Source organism: Phyllobates terribilis, unplaced genomic scaffold (genome assembly GCF_046119375.1).
Source record: "Phyllobates terribilis strain yellow unplaced genomic scaffold, ASM4611937v1 Scaffold_1__5_contigs__length_1240528914, whole genome shotgun sequence".
Classification (NCBI taxonomy): domain Eukaryota; kingdom Metazoa; phylum Chordata; class Amphibia; order Anura; family Dendrobatidae; genus Phyllobates; species Phyllobates terribilis.
In genome coordinates, this window is record NW_027362761.1 from 893,054,236 (window position 1) to 893,071,872 (window position 17,637).

General features: G+C 40.6%; 1 protein-coding gene across 2 annotated transcripts in view; it reads right to left on the bottom strand.

The window, feature by feature from the left end:
- The window catches only part of ANK2 (ankyrin 2), a 701,030-nt gene that overhangs the window by 531,029 nt on the left and 152,364 nt on the right, over positions 1-17,637 (bottom strand). Inside the window, exon 2 of one of the 2 annotated variants that reach the window (XM_073640294.1) lies at positions 12,162-12,219. The exons of the other annotated variant lie outside the window; for it this stretch is intronic. Within the exon in view, the coding sequence (XP_073496395.1) occupies positions 12,162-12,173 (12 nt within the window). The 5' untranslated portion in view covers positions 12,174-12,219. The remainder of the gene's footprint in view (positions 1-12,161; positions 12,220-17,637) is intronic. 2 annotated transcript variants of the gene reach the window in all.

The window sequence follows — 17,637 nt, forward strand, 5'->3', positions numbered from 1 at the left end:
TTGAATATAGGGATTTCAATGTGACAAATCCTTAAAATAGTCTGAATAAGTGGCTTATTCTCCTCTCCTTGATGAGAAAATATGCATATATAGATGTATAAGTGAAGTCAGACTTTGACCTACAGCTATCCAAGGTACATGGTCATATTTAGGGGCAATAACAAGATCAGATCCTATCCGTAAATCTAGGGAGTTTTTCCCAAACCAAAGGCTTTACCTAAACCAATTATGTTTTTGGCACTGAGCCATAATACAGTTGGATGCATGAGTCTTCAGTCAATGTTAAACCAGGACTTTGCAGTCAAATGTGAAAACTAATATGCAATTTATTTCAAATGGTTTTTAACTTATTTTAATGGTATATTCATTTTAAAAGATCAAATCATTCAAAAACGACATTAGTTAGTGATTCTAGGCATCTGAAGGCCATAGACAGATATATGTACATGTTGATGTTGGCTCAAATAAGTGAACCATCAATCACAGCGTAGACATTGATACAACCTTGCAGAATCCTTTATCTATTGCTTAGCCATTTATAAATATCACAGCAGGAAATGGGATGAATGATCACGTCAGCATACCGTCTAGGTATTATTCATGAATTACCATCTGAGCACACATTATTAGGTACATTAGATGCACCAAACAAATGTATTAGGGAATTGGACAACCCAACCTAAAAAATGAATCATTGCTACTCTACAGTGGTAGAGATGTAGGAGCACTGAATTTTTTTTATGTACCACAATGACAGTGGGACATAGCACTAGATTACAGATTTTATGTCCCCCTTTTTAAAAAAATATGAGGGATATTTGGAAACAGCTGGCAATTTCTCTCCCTGGGGTACTTCCCATATTACACAATGATGGTATATTTCTAGGAAACCCTCCAACTAATGTAAAATAGTCGTTTTTACATTTTTTTACAACACTGCACCGTCCCAACATTGACGACAACTCTGACCCATTAATCTATATAAGCTGGTTGTACAACCCCTTTGCTTTAGTGATTGTGGGGTTCCCTGTGGTTGGAGATCCACTGGTTAGACAATCACGGCATATCCCAGCGATATGTTATCATCGCATTTAACTATCAATGCACAAATGGAGACCCGCCAACGAGTTAAAGGGAACCTGTCAGGCTCTCCAAAACCACCACTATTATCTTCCAGAGGCCTATTATTATTATTATTATTTATAAAGCGCCATTGATTCCATGGTGCTGTACATAAGAAGGGGTTACATACCAAATACAGATATCACTTACAGTAAATGACTAACAATGATAGATTGGAATAGAGGGAAGAGGACCCTGCCCTTGCGGGCTTACATTCTACAGGAACGGGGAAGGATACAGTAGGTTGGGGGGTTGCGGTAGCTCCGGTGTTGTTTAGGTGGCAGCAAGGTCATGGCAGGCTGTAAGCTTGTTTGAAGAGATGGGTTTTCAGGTTCCGTCTGAAGGATCCAAATGTGGAGGCTAATCGTATGTGTTAATGAAGTTCATGCTGCATGTTGCGCGCTTTCAAAAGATTCCCTGCACTGAAGCTATGACGGGAGACAGTGAAGATGTCAATCAACCTGAGGGGCCATGATTACACTTCTTCAGGCTGCAAATAGCTTGGAGAATAGATGCCACGACAGACTTGTCCACTTGCTTTTGATGCGTGTAGTAGCAGAGTTTTGGAAACGCAATGACTTCATTATAATGCTCTAATAGGGCTTTTAACAAGGGTGGACGTGCAGCTACACAGGGGGTCGAGAGGTGGAGGACAGTCAATGCAGCACGTTGGACAGGGTGACTTCCTGCAGCACCACCACTGCTTACAATAGAAAATTGCAGCAGTGCTGCAGGAAACTGTCCATATCATCCTGCCCCGTGGTTTCTCTATAATTTAGGAGAGGTGTGATGGCATCAGCAGCCATCTGCATCATTTAGTGACTACCCGGCAAGAAGATGCTGCAGGGGATCGCTTGGAGAGGTGAGTGATTCTTTATTTCTTTAAACACAATGGGGGAAAGGAAGCTATAAAGGATTTATAGTGAATCGGAGGGTGGGAGAGGATGCTATAAAGGGAATTATAATGAATTGGGGAGTGGGAGAAAGGACATAGTACATAGACTTATAATGAATTGGGGGAGAAGATACAGGACAGGGGCTGGTAATGAATTTTGAGGGGGGCACAGGACAGGTAATGAATTAGGGAAGAGATGACACAGGAAAGGGACAGGTACAAGGAGTAGGTGAGAGGACACAGGACAGGGACTTGTAACAAATGAGGGGAATGAGAACACAGGAAAGGGACTCAAAATGAATTAAAGGGTGGGAGAAAAGACACAGAACAGGTATTTTTAATGAATTGGGTGGTGGGAGTAAGGACACAGGAAAGGGATGGACCAGGACTTGTAATGAATTAGGTCTGACCAGATAGAGAAGAAATAACAGAAAACAACTCTAGTCAGATGAGACGTCAGCAATAAGTCACTGCATGTAAATATTTATTCTTTATCTATAATGTATAACATGCAGACAGATGATGGAAGTAATACTCTTGATTGCGCAAAAAAACCCTCTCTTAGATCTTAATTTTTAAAGTGTAAAAAATAACAATATATTTTATTTTTTTGCCTAAAATACAAAGGAAATATGTCATCTTTAATTTTAGGACTTTTAGAGATCATTTCATCTTCAACTTGCTTAACTATTCACAATAACAGTAATTTTGACCAGGAGAGCCCAAACTCTTACATGCCACTGTATGCCCAAACAACACCACAAACATGACCTCTCTACTGTGCACACAACCAAAATCCACTGCTAGTTGCTCCTTCTGGAGATGACAATGAATGACATCTCAAATGTGCTCAATAATAAATCCAGAGACACTGCAGGTCATGATAGCATATTTACATCATGCAAGCTTCTTACAATAGCACGAGCAATACGTGGCCTGGCATAATTGTGTTGAAAAAGCATGTGAGCAGCCTGCATTGCCTAAATAGTGTCTAAGAACCTTATTCCCATCGAGCACATCATTGGTCGGCAATTGCTAGGGCAGCTGCCAGCAGCGGATCTTGATGATTTGCCCAAGTGCATTCAGCGTGGCAGACTATTCCTCAGACAACCAATAATAACCTCATTGATAGCATGACAAGGCGTAAGTGTGGGTATTCCTGCACGTGGCGCTCATACTAGATACTGAATAAATCGAGTAGTTTTGAAAAATGTATTTAATTTTTTTCATCATTTACATATTATTTACATGTTTGTAGATCCTGTGATTTTCATAATTCCATGACTCTTACTGTTGCAATTCCAATGTGTATATAATGTATGCGCTGTGCAAAATGAATCCCTGTGTAATTTATTTTAATGAATGTAATAGATACTAATGCAGTCATCACTATTAGAGAATTTAGTTCACTTCCATGTAGTTTGCCTGTTTGGTAGGAAATATCTGGGTGGAAATCTGTGCAGAGTTTGTAAAGGAATTCCACTGTTTAAATACAGGCTTCTGCAACAGCACCCACGGCACACCTGCCACACGCCTCCACATTGCTGTCTGCTCCTGGAAATGCCATGCTGAGTAGTGCTGCCATCCTGACTTCTGTTTCCTGCAATAATATTGGGATAATTCCATAGAAAAGTATTTATTTATTCATTAAGACACATGTGCCTCTTAATGAATTTGCCGCATCTTTTATGTTGCCATGCGCCACAAGAAATATACTCCAGTCAGCGACTGAAGTACATTTCTGTCTTAATTTACGTCACTTTTGTAGTGTAAATTACGATGAACTTGTTGGCCAAACCTGGCAAAGTTCTGGGAAGTGGATAAATTCTGCCTACTTTTTGAAAAGTTTTGCAACAGTTCAAAAAAAAAATTACTCCAAAATTCTGGCAAAAACTGATGAATTGGCCTAAATGACTGCCTACATGGTACAATTAGGCTTAATTTTATGCATAAAAAGTTACACTAAGAGAAGCAGACTGTAATAGAGGAACTTCAGTCAATGCTTTTACTGAAATCTAAGGTGGTCCGAACAAGAATCATATTCACCAAAGACATAGCAAAAGAAGTCGCAAAGGTTGAAATCACTTACATCAAACCACCTACCCTGCCACAGACAGACTATCAGCGCAGCTATAAGACAATATAAAGCAAAATGACAAGCCTGTCTTCTAAGGACATGTCAAATTAAGAGATTTCCATGTTTTTAAAGGGTTATTTTCCAAGTGATACCACAGAAGGCACTCTGAAACCCGGAGAACGTACTGTGCAGAGCCCCTTCCTGAATGGAGCAGAGGTACGCATGCTCACCGCTCCATTCATTACCTATGGAACTAGCAGCGAAAGTCAAGTACAGCGATCAGCAATTTCCAGCAGATCTATAGACAAAGAATGAAATGGATTTTGAGCATGCACCCCTTAAAGCCAGTCAGGACACAGCTTCACAGAACCCATTTTCAGGATTGCTGGGGGTCCAATAAGTCAGATCCCCAACATTTAGTAAGTTATCGCCTTATTTGTTGATAAGTTATTTTGGGAATAACTCTTTAATGTGCAATCAATTTGCAAGATATGATGACTCCAAGGTTGGAATCTTATGGATGTTCTCCATTAGTCATCTAAGGTCTCCAATAAGTAGCTGTTTCTCTCATTTTTCAGTGCATATTCCATATCAATATTCTAAAACTTCTCGGTGATATATGATTTCAAATTAAAATTATTTTTGGATATTTTTATGGCCAGATAAGTGTGATAAGACATCAAGGTAGTGTAAGGGTGTGACAGTGGCTGTGATTTTATGGTGGTGTGTGATTTTATTCCATTTTTGTGATTGTTATGATATGTGAAACTGCATAGAGTTTTATAGGCACTAATGTACTCGGTTAATGTAATGTATTGTGCTTAATGTATAATGCTATTTATTTGTTATAAGATATAGGGGAAGTACCGAATACAGTTTACTGCTTAGGTTAGAGATAGCTAGTGACTTTAGATAGATAAGGGCATAGGGTATAATATAAGGCTTATAGTTAGATTTAGGGAAGGGAAATATGCAGTGTCGGGCATATTAGGTATAGTAAGTGGAGCACAGGGTTAGATGCAGTTAATATGTTCGGGACCAGCCTAGCATGAGAGGGGGTGGGTCACATAAAAAAAGGGAGCACTTCCTGGTTAGATCAGTTGGAGATTAGATTGAGAGATAGATTTAAGATAAGAGTTCAAGGCCTGAGGGCTGGAGGGCACGAGAAGTATGGACTGTTCTAGCAGTATGAGAACGTTGGCGACTGTCTTCAGCAGACATTCCTGTAACATCAGAGGCCTACGGCACGAACTCGACACTGGGAAGTGTGCCTTATTCTCTTTGAACAACTGGAAGCAGGAAACGTTGAGGTAGACGGGACAGGTCTTGTGAGTACTCTGGAGCCAGATGGAGTATCCCGGGGGCTGAAGGAGCCATTAAGTGAAGAGATAGCTCAGGCTGAATTAATGGAGAACATCAATTGAACTCGGACTGTTAAGTAAAGTTGGACTGTTTGATAAGAAGCGAGTGTCCCCTTATTTGTGTGTGGCTGTTCCTGGACCAAAGGACGTGGATGCAGCGGAGGCCTCCAGCCTGAATGTGAGTACACTGCATTGTACACAGCGTGACACTAAGGGACTGGGACACTGTTTATTTGTGGGATGCCAGGGGTGGGAACGCAGACCCTCGACTATGACTACCACCCTGCGCACCTTACAGTAGCATGAAAATGCTTCTAATATTATGCAGATTATTAACCAGCATGCAACATCTAATTGTACAGTACACCATTTGAGAGAAAATCCTGCGCCCTAGGGGTACAAGCTTTTACTGTGCATCAAGTGTGAAGTCTCACCCTGAATTACCTGTTTCTAATTAACATAAAAGCACTGTGCATGCTAATGAGACATAATCAAGTTTCATTATTGTCTGCAGCACCCCGCGCTATGGATCTGCTGAAATGTGACAAGACGATAGTTCTCACATTTATTAGGAGATGTTTGTGTACATCAATGATGTGACCTTTACAGACATTATTTCCTCCTGAGCAAATTCTCTGACATTTGTAGAGAACACAATAAAATAAGAAATTACAATGTACCATCATCTGACATCTGAGACTGGAAAAACATGATAAAGTTATTGGTCATGTGACTGGTAATTATGATCATTACCAGTTTAAATGTATGAATGAGCAATTTAAACTAATTAAGGGATACAATATGTCTATGCAAGCATTGGAAGAAGAGCAGAAATGTGATTATATCACATGTGAAGGAAGACAGGATTAAATCATTTTTCCATTTCAGCCGAAACCGCAATGATCTTGACTCCGCCAGAATATATGGTAGTTATGAGACTGGCAGACTATTTCTCCAAGTAATGTAATGAGCTGGATACACTCTTTTGCAGCTCTACAGTGGCATGATATGCAAAGTATTCATACTTTTCCATCAGCAATAATACTGTTATACCTGAAATCAAAACTGCCCTTAAAGAAATATTCACAACTTTATGATCGTTGGGGGTACAGCCATTGGGTCCCCCCACAACCCTGAGAGTAGGGCCTCTGAAGAGCACTGGCGGAATGCAGTGAAGCTCCATCATGCACACTACCGCTCCATTTACTCTAATGGGAGTTCCGAAGACCAGTTGAGCACAGCGGTTGGTTATCTACGGCGCTTCCATGAAGAGTGAATGTGTGAGCAGCAGTGTTCATGATCAGTCTCTGCTCCATTCACACGGGAGGAGCCCTGGTTAAAAGTATCGCTGGTAGTCCCAGTGGTTGGGGCCCCAGCAGTTCAAACCCAGTGAGAAGAAAGTTATCCCCTATCCTATGAGTAGGTGACAACTTTCAAACTTGAGAATACTCCATTAAGTCTTTACTGCCATCACTGAAACAAGAACCGTTAACCACAAATCAGGTCAAATAGCAGTAGCATTTGTATTATAAGATTCAATCACTACTGATTCAACAAAATCTCCATATATTAAAGTACATCTGAGTATAAGGAACTATATAATATGACTTATAAGAGAAATCAGCTTCTTTCCCCACATATAAGCCACTTTTTTTTACTCTGCCTGCCTCCTGAACTCACCATGAACTTTGAAAACAGCTCAAATCCATTAGTGAGAGCAAGATGACTGCCAGCACACCGAGGTGTCAGGTAACACTTGCAATTATACTCCATGGAAAGTGGAGAAGAGCAAGATATCAAGAAGAGGGAGAGACAGGAAGATCATCCTGCAGTTTAGCATATCCCAGAGTTGGATTTACGGCTACAGTACTGCTACAGTACTCAATTCTGCAGTATAATGTCCAACATGCTGAAACTTCTGAACATGAAACTACAAGTAAAAAGAAGAGCAGGAATCCCTCTGTTTCTATGTACTGTGTATGGGAGATATCATGGCAACATAGCCTTCTCTCACAAGCTCAGAGAGAACTGTACACTCTAGAATCCACTCCATGTACATTAAAACTATCAATGGCCCAGCAGGGTTTCTCACAGTTCATTAAATTCTTTGTTTAACATTTTCCAAGATGGGACAGAGATTGGGTGGAAAAGAAAATTCAGGTCACTATGGGGGGACCTATTTTAAGGGACGAGGGAAAGAAAGGAGGAGGGTTGAGTAAGCAATCTTGGGCATACAGACTCATCAAAAATATGAGAGTTCAAAAAAATGACAGTAATATTGAAACAATGAATAGCCATAAGGTAAATCAGAATAGTGAGGGACAAATTAGAAAAAGAAAGTTCAAGGGGGAGGATAGGAACTAGGGATGGACAAGGGGAAGAAAGTGACCACAGGAGGCCCGCAAACAATTCCAATCCCTTCAGCCCAATGGACCAAGAAAAGCTCATGTCAAGCATGCCATGAGTACTTCATATTCAGCCGAGTCTTGATATGTAAACCAAGGAGTTCCATATACCTGAAAGAGGTGATGACAACCACTGTGAGTCTACTCTTAACACACTTTACTTCTCTCATTACATCATGTAAAATGGAGACCATATCTTGTAATGAACTATTTATACCACATATCTCCCTAAAAAGTCCTGACCGCTCCCTTATACTTCAGGGAAATCTGCAGAAGTAAATCATGGCAAATTTTGAGGCAAAATTTTTCTCTGCAGTTTTTTTTTGTCCGTAGGAAGTTAAAAAATGAAAGACAAAAGTCAACGGTTTAAAGTGGTCTCCTGCAGATTTGGCTGTAAAATCTATAACACTGGGAAATGATGGTGGGTTTTAATTTCCATATTGAAGGCAATGGTAAATATCTGCAACAAATCCATGCTCAACCCGCAAAAATGATTGACATGCTACGAAAATATTCTAGATGAGATTTGTTAAAATTTCATCCACTAGTTTACTGTTACATTGAAGCGCAAAATAGCGCAGAATTTACCTGCACAAATCCGCTCACATGTGAATTAAGAATTAGGATGAGAATTGTAAATGAGGGTGTGTATATTTATGCACGCCGTCTTATACTAGGAAAAACATGTATTGTGTCTATGCCAACAGACAGAAGTCTCCCCATTCCCTGTGATTTCCAGAAGTGGCTGTTTTCTGCATAACATCAATGCATTATATTGATTTAATAAAATGTCTGCATCAATGTGTTTTGATCATAAAGGTTAGTGAGTGAAATATAGAAAAAGTCAGTAAGTGGGAGAAAATGCTGACTGTGTGTCTTACACCTACTTAGTGTGTCATCTTGTAGTTGTGCACCCATGAGCAGCAAGTTAATTAGCACTCTCCATAACAAGTCTATTGTTATCTCACCACACAAAACCCAGAAATAGCTGCCAACATTCTCCTAACCATGCTCCGACTCCGCTCTCATCAGCCACACGTACACAAGTGATTTCGGGAAGCTGAACTGTCCTGCTCACTAAGTGTGACATATAGCATATCGATGCAAGATGGCTCAGAAATGCTTTATAAGAACCAATTTACAACTTAGAAACAAACTGGATCCATGGTCATGAGAAAAATGAAGTGTAAACTATAAAAAAAACAAGAAAAATCTAATTGCCAATATAATAATCTGAAATTTGCTAGTAAGAGTTTTGTTAATTTTTTTTCTGCCTGCAAAAATTATGATCATGATTACACCACACGGGTGATCGTCCTTTCATTGCAGGGTACAATTGTCGGACATTTTGAAAGCTTTGGAGAAGAGTGTTTGGTCAGTTGGTCACCTAGCTTGCACATCAACATAAATTAACATAATCCTATCCCCCTGATGGATCATCTTTGTGTTTGTCAATCTTGTGTAGTTTAATTCAATATACATACCCCATGCCCAATCACAAGACAGCCCATAACCACCCTGGAACTACCAAGGGAAGAGTCTCCTGCAAAATCTACAAAGAACAGGTTTGTGCCACTAACAAAAGTGCTGTTCAACCACTTCAGCCCCAAACTGGTTTTCACCTTCTTGACCAGGCCAAATTTTACAATTCTGACCAGCGTCACTTTATGAGGTAATAACTCTTGAACGCCTGAACATATCCAAGTGAGTCTGAGACTGTTGTTATCATGATATGTTGTAATTCATGCTAGCCGTAAATTTTGGTCAAAATTTTTAATGTTTATTTATCAAAATATTGAAAATTTGACAGAAAATTAGAAAATTTAGCAATTTTCAAACTTCATTTTTATGCCCTTCAACAAGATAGTACACAAAATGGATAATACTATTTACCGCATGTCTACTTTACATCAGTGTCATTTTTGAAACATAATATTTTTTGTTAGGAAATTAGAAGGGTTAAAAGTTAACATGCAATTTTTCATTTTTCCAACAAAATTTACAAAATTAATTTTTTTACGGACCACATCACATTTGAAGTGACTTTGAGGAGCCTATATGACAGAAAACATGCTTAAACTGGCCAAAGGTCCTCTTTTTTTTATAAACTGTAATTTTTCTCAAACTTTGTACACAATAAACGTAACAGAACATTTTGAAAACGCACACATTTTTCAAAACAGTATAGTAAAATAAACACAAGGGGCGCATGCGCATTTGCACATGTAGGGCCGCTGGTCTGGTGCGTGCGCAATGAGGCTGTGTGATTACCAGCTTCAGTGGGCACGCGCTGTGACCTGTGGCCGGCGCGTGCACAGTCAATGTATCTTGCGGTCACCGCTGCAGTGTCACTGCGCATGCGGTGACCGCAAGATACATTGATCGTGCACGCACCGGGAGCCACAGGTGACAGCGCGTGCGCACTGAAGCTGGTAATCACACAGTCTCAGTGCGCAAACCGGACCAATCTGAGAATCACACCCCTACGACTGAATACGAGCAGGTAGGTCAAAGTATATAAAATGATATAACATCATTATACTACCACCGATTTTCATGAAAACAGCTTGTTAGTGATGCACATTGCATCACTAACAACGCTCAGAGGTTCTGGTTAAAGAGAAATGCCGCTTCCCCTGTACATTTTCTAGTCGACAGTAGCAGGCTTCTTATTTAATATTCCTCTTACAATTTCTGAGCCCAGTAGCCATGTTTTTCACTGGCTTCTGTGCTAATATGTGGCTGTTCTCATTGCTAAGTGCTCTGTGAATGAATTAGAGAAGCTGCAGCGTGACTCACACGGCGGAGCGAGCCATGGAAGAAGAACTTACATTACTTACATCATTCTGCAAGGATGGACGTACAGCTTTCACATACAAGTATATACAAGCAGATGCAGATTATATGTGGGGTAGCTGGAGATTAGGTCATAGAGGGATGGAGGGGACAGGTTGTGAACAGCCTTGCACCTCACTCTTATTATGTTATGCAAGTCATTGTGACTATAGTATGTAATCGTTTTGTAGCTCAGAGTAAATACTGTTCCTAACAGTATTCTGAGATCATTTTTATCATTCAGTATTATTTTCCAATGTGTTGATAAAAATTATGGCTGTAATTTATGGAAAAAAATAAAATTCAAGTTGGCAACTCTGGATATAACGTGCAGTATTATTACCTATTTGTTTAACCTATGCAGGGAAATGTATACTGTGTATAAAAGCAATGACTTTTACTTTAACGTGAACGCTACATTGCCTGCAACACAACATACAATATATGCAGCTCAGCATATTTTCATATTTACCAAATAGAGCACAAAGTAAAAACTACTATACTACATTAGTAAATTGGTGTAATAAAAAAGGGGATGTCTGGCATTTTTGGATATTTCTATCCTGCAATAACAGGCATAGCACCAGGCTTGAATGTACCAAATGCACAACTTGTGCAGCTGCACAGGGGCCCAACGGGTTAGAGGGCCTAATGGCACCTAAAAAGCAGTTAATAGCTTCCACCTTCTTTTAAGGGCCGTACCATTATGTATTAAAGGAAATATGTCAGCAGGTTTTTGCTATGTAATCTGAGGGCAGCATGAGGTAGAGGATGAGACACTGATTTAAGGGATGGGTCACTTATTAGGCTGTGTGCTGTTGTGTTTCAATATAATGAATGTTTTATCACCAGGTGATTATCACTGCCTGGACTACAGCTCCTGTGAGCCCTTGTCCGACCTCGCCCCCTCCTCCGATAAGCACCTCACTGTCAATAGACAATGTACACAGAAAGCTGTGATGTGGGTAGGGTTAGCTTTCTGAGCTCTGCTACATGCTACATCTAAAATCTCTGACAGTGTCACAACTGCTGCACCCAATAAACTAAGTGACACATCGTTGCAATCATGTTCTCTCTTCCTACAATATGCTGCTCTCAGATGAAGCAGCAAAAACCTGGTGACAAATTCCCTTTAATTATTAGGGAAGTATTATGGGGATACATTATGCAAAGCTTATAGAGAGGAAAGGGCCCATAAATAATTCATAAACAGTGGCCCTCTACTGTGTCCTCACTGTACACGCTTCTAACAGATGTCTGCCAAACGCTTGTTCAGATGACAGCTGGAATCTGCAGCATGATTATTCTTGTGTGGAATCCTCAAGGACATTCACCCCAAATTTCCCACTTTGCACAGTAACACATGCAGATCTTGCTGTAAATTAGTGGCAGAAGCTATCCGCCACTTCTGCACTCAAACCTAATGTTTCCTCGTTTTCCCACTTAAATGAAATTTGCTGAAATACCTTGTGCAGCATTGTGATCGTACACACTATATCTTCATATCTCTTAGCAGCTACTTACCTGCAAAAGGAAAAAAAAACTGTATTAATAACACAGTAACATACTGAACTGTCACATCTCAACATTTTAGAATATGTTAATAAAGCTTAATAATTGTATAGTTGTACAACTTTCCAATGTACTTTATATTTCACTTGTTTGCAATTTTCAGATTTGTTTGCTTTCAGTGAAAGGGAGACTTGTCAGAAAGGCAGGTCCCTGGCGGCTTCTCCCCGTCTGCTCCCTACGTGACAGATCTCTCCCTACATGCGTGTAAGGGCCGGGGAGAAGCCACCGGGGACAGGTCTCTCCCTACGTGCGTATAGGGGCCGGGGAGAAGCTACCGGGGACAGGTGTCTTCCTACGTGCGGTGCGTATAAGGGGCGGGGAGAAGCCACCGGGGACAGGTCTCTCCTTGCGTGCGTATAGGGGCCGGGGAGAAGCCACCGGGGACTGGTCTCTCCCTGCGTGCATATAGGGGCCGGGGAGAAGCTACCAGGGACCCGCCTGTCCGACTACTTTCCCATGAGACTCGGTCCCTGGCGGCTTTTAAAGTATGTTTTTCTCTGAAGAGCTGCAGCATTTCATAGGAACCTGAAGACCGACCTCTTCCGACAAGCGTACAACCTGCAGTAACCCTCGCTCCACCATACCGCTGCACGACCAGCTCTACCCTCACCTACTGTATCCTCACCTATCCCTTGTAGACTGTGAGCCCTCAAGGACAGGGTCCTCTCTCCTCTCCTGTACCAGTAGCTGACTTGTATTGTTCAAGATTATTGTAATTGTTTTTGCTATGTATACCCGTTTTCACATGTAAAGCGCCATGGAATAAATGGCGCTTTAATAATAATAAATAAAAATAATAGTGAAGCATTAATGGCTGAAATCAAACAGTGCCTGATTTGTGCTGCCCGTGGTTCGAACATACAGTGGTGGCCAAAAGTATTGGCACCCCTGCAATTCTGTCAGATAATACTCAGTTTCTTCCTGAAAATGATTGCAATCACAAATTCTTTGGTCTTATTATCTTCATTTAATTTGCTTGCAAGGAAAAAACACAAAACAGAATGAAGCAAAAATCAAATCATTGATCATTTCACACAAAACTCCAAAAATGGGCCAGACAAAAGTATTGGCACCCTCAGCCTAATACTTGGTTGCACAACCTTTAGCCAAAATAACTGCGAACAACCGCTTCCGGTAACCATCAATGAGTTTCTTACAATGCTCTGCTGGAATTGTAGACCATTCTTCTTTGGCAAACTGCTCCAGGTCCCTGATATTTGAAGGGTGCCTTCTCCAAACTGCCATTTTGAGATCTCTCCACAGGTGTTCTATGGCATTCAGGTCTGGACTCATTGCTGGCCACCTTAGAAGTCTCCAGTGCTTTCTCTCAAACCATTTTATAGTGCTTTTGGAAGTGTGTTTTGGGTCATTGTCCTGCTGGAAGACCCATGACCTCTGTGGGAGACCCAGCTTTCTCACACTGGGCCCTACATTATGCTGCAAAATTTGTTGGTAGTCTTCAGACTTCATAATGCCATGCACACGGTCAAGCAGTCCAGTGCCAGAGGCAGCAAAGCAACCCCAAAACATCAGGGAACCTCCGCCATGTTTGACTGTAGGGACCGTGTTCTTTTCTTTGAATGCCTCTTTTTTTTCCTGTACACTCTATGTTGATGCTTTTTCCCAAAAAGCTCTACTTTTGTCTCATCTGACCAGAGAACATTCTTCCAAAACGTTTTAGGCTTTCTCAGGTAAGTTTTGGCAAACTCCAGCCTGGCTTTTTTATGTCTCGGGGTAAGAAGTGGGGTCTTCCTGGGTATCCTACCATACAGTCCCTTTTCATTCAGACGCCGACGGATAGTACGGGTTGACACTGTTGTACCCTCGGACTGCAGGGCAGCTTGAACTTGTTTGGATGTTAGTCGAGGTTCTTTATCCACCATCCGCACAATCTTGCGTTGAAATCTCTCGTCAATTTTTCTTTTCCGTCCACATCTAGGGAGGTTAGCCACAGTGCCATGGGCTTTAAACTTCTTGATGACACTGCGCACGGAAGACACAGGAACATTCAGGTCTTTGGAGATGGACTTGTAACCTTGAGATTGCTCACAATTTGGTTTCTCAAGTTCTCAGACAGTTCTTTGGTCTTCTTTCTTTTCTCCATGCTCAATGTGGTACACACAAGGACACAGGACAGAGGTTGAGTCAACTTTAATCCATGTTAACTGGCTGCAAGTGTGATTTAGTTATTGCCAACACCTGTTAGGTGCCACAGGTAAGTTATAGGTGCTGTTAATTACACGAATTAGAGAAGCATCACATGATTTTTCAAATAGTGCCAATACTTTTGTCCACCCCCTTTTTTAGGTTTGGTGTGGAATTATATCCAATTTGGCTTTAGGACAATTCTTTTTGTGTTTTTTCATTGAAGACAAATTAAATGAAGATAATAATACCAAAGAATTTGTGATTGCAATCATTTTCAGGAAGAAACTGAGTATTATCTGACAGAATTGCAGGGGTGTCAATACTTTTGGCCACCACTGTACATACATAAGCATACAGCATACATAAGCGGTCAGGTTCCCTTTAAGTTCACAGAGGATATGTCACAATAGAACAAAAGCTACTGACACTTGGTGGTCCTACTACAGGGAGACTCCCCTACATGAACATAAATCCTAATAATGCAAATGGAAGGGATTGCCTCGAAGACAAACCATTTAGGCTCTGTTCACATGTGCATTGGAGGCTCCATTGCAGATAAAATAGTGCTACATGGCAATAGAACAGTTTTGAAAATGTTTTTTTCACTTTCGCTTTTCAATTTCATCTTCTTGTGTTATGCAGAACCAGTTTTAGTTTTGAATGTAACCATTACAATTACAATTTAATATTCTGAAAAAATGGAGTGAAAGAAAAAAAAATTTGGTTATGTGCACCCGACACTGGATATCCATGTACAGTATGTCCACTTTTGCAATAATTTTACTAAATGATATAGTGCTAACATTAAAAGAAATGAAGCAACACATAAAAGTTGAGTAACTTGATCCTACAGGCACAATGTCTTATAACTGGTAGCAAGAAGTCAAGAAAAGGAGGCCGAGTATGAATGCAGGATCAGACTACAAAGGGTTCTTTTGTTGTCTGTTACCTACAAGATAAATAGAGCCTTGAAAAAGTATTCATACCCTGTGAATGTTTTCACATTTTTTCAAATTACAACCAAAAATCTAAAAGCATAACTGTAATTTTAATTTTTATTTCATAAATCAATAGTACACATGAAAATAAGCAACTTTGTAATATATCTTATCAGAGAAATCTGCTTCTCTCTCTGCCAGAATTAATTAGATATTATCAAAATTCTCAATTCTGAGGTAAAATCTGTATTCATTGAAGACAGACTTTCCCATTACTGAGATCGGAGATGGCAAATGTAAAGGAAATGATACTCAGTTTTCTAAATATTTAAAAAATAAAAATCTGGAAATAGTGACATGCATTTGTATTCAACCCCCAAGTAAATACTTTGTAGGACCACCTTTTGCTGCAATTACTGCTGCAAACGTATGTCACAGTTTTCAGATTTATATTTAGAAAACCATGTATCATTTCCTTTACACTTCACAAATACTTGCTATTTTGTGTTGGTACATCACATAAAATTCCAATAAAATACATTTAAGTTTGTGGGTGTAACTTGAAAAAACATGGAAAAGTTCACAGGCTATGAATACTTTTTAAAGGCCCTGTATAAGTCAGTGAACGAGCTATATATCCAAAACACTAAGGTCCCGATTCATTAGGGCCAGCATTGTTCATGCCAGGCTTGATGAGGGGAAGTTGTGGAGGCAAAGACAAGTGTTTCAATCAGAAGCGCAGGCATCTTAAAAGTGGTGTGCTCCTCCATGTGCCTCGCCTAAAGAGACTGAGGTAAAATTTGTGGTGTAAGGCATGCCATACTTCGCCATGAATTAGATGAGTGATCGTCGCCACACTCAGCCCTACACCAGCTCTGCGCGTTTTGGTGAAGTTGTCCGAACCTGGCATGAAAAGGGCAAAAGTCGCAAATTCAGAGCCCAATACTATTTTAATTTTACACTTGTATAGAGTAAAGTAGAACCAGCACTCCAACATCGCACACACAAGGAAAGAGCCATATGGTTTCTGACAATATCAAATAGATTTCAAAACAAAAAGAAGTAAATAAAGTGTGACACGCTGAGGTCCGCTGATCAACGCTTCTTCATTTACACGGATGCAGGGCACAAATCAAAAAAGGAGTACCGCTCTATCTGGCTGTCATGCAAGGTGTGGGAAAGACTTAGTGCAACACCAAGGGAAGAGGGAAAGGGAGCCCAGACTCTAGGGAAAGGGGGGAGTGGAGACCTCCTGGCTGATAGAATATCACCCTGTCTCCCCTAACGTCCCTATATTGGCTCTTCACCAATCGCCGCACAAGTTCCTCGCCCTGTCTTTCCCTGGTGTTGGCTAAGGCTAGGGAAGGGAGGAGCTGAGCACCAGTTGATCCCCACTGAACACTAAAGACAACAAGGGAGGACAAACGGGGAAATAGCTTAGCTTTAGACGACTCCAGACAAATGCGCACACGTCCTCAGGCACCAGAGAGGAAGAAGTACTGCTCTTGTTAAAGCCTTCACAAGGAGTTATGGATATTGCCGGCACCTCCGGTATTTATACACCCAGGCCAGGGTGTTAATTAGCCAGAGGAAGGTAGCCGCTGGGTCCTAGAGACAGCCTCTAAGAAAGTGTCTGCAATGCCAAACGTAGAGATCTCCTGCAACCCACTGCAGGGCAACTGTCTGTCACTTCTGACACACCCGTGACACTGGCCTTCTCCATTCTCTTGATCTGTGCACACTATCCATGTGAATAAGGAAACAATTTTAGATAATTCAAGTGTTGAAGTTTATTTCTACCTTGTTTGGAATCTACTTTTACTTTACCTGTATTTGGGCAATTAATGACATTTGATTGTGAAGGTGTGCAAAGCCTTTAGGCTTCTTGTGGGTGCCAAACTTACCGAAAAAGCCATAACAGAAAAGGGTAGGCTATTTTTTTGGTTTGGTAAAAGATTATTTATTAGAATATTTTTAGCATTCAGAGAATGACCTTTACAATCTTGGCGTACTGCTTGGATTAAGAATACAAAAATGACCCAATCTGCCAAGCTTAGAAAGAGATCGGGGAATGTGAATTGCTTCCTGATGGTGTTTTGAGCACCACAAGAAACATTTAAAACAGACAGAAGGAGGTCACTGCTCGGGAATGCAAAATCTGATTATTACACGAGATATGCAGAGGGAAAATGAAGGATGGGCCATGAGCAACGTAAGGATAATACATGCAGAAATGGAAATGTAGTTCAAGAGAAATGTGCACATGCATAACATGATCTACTCA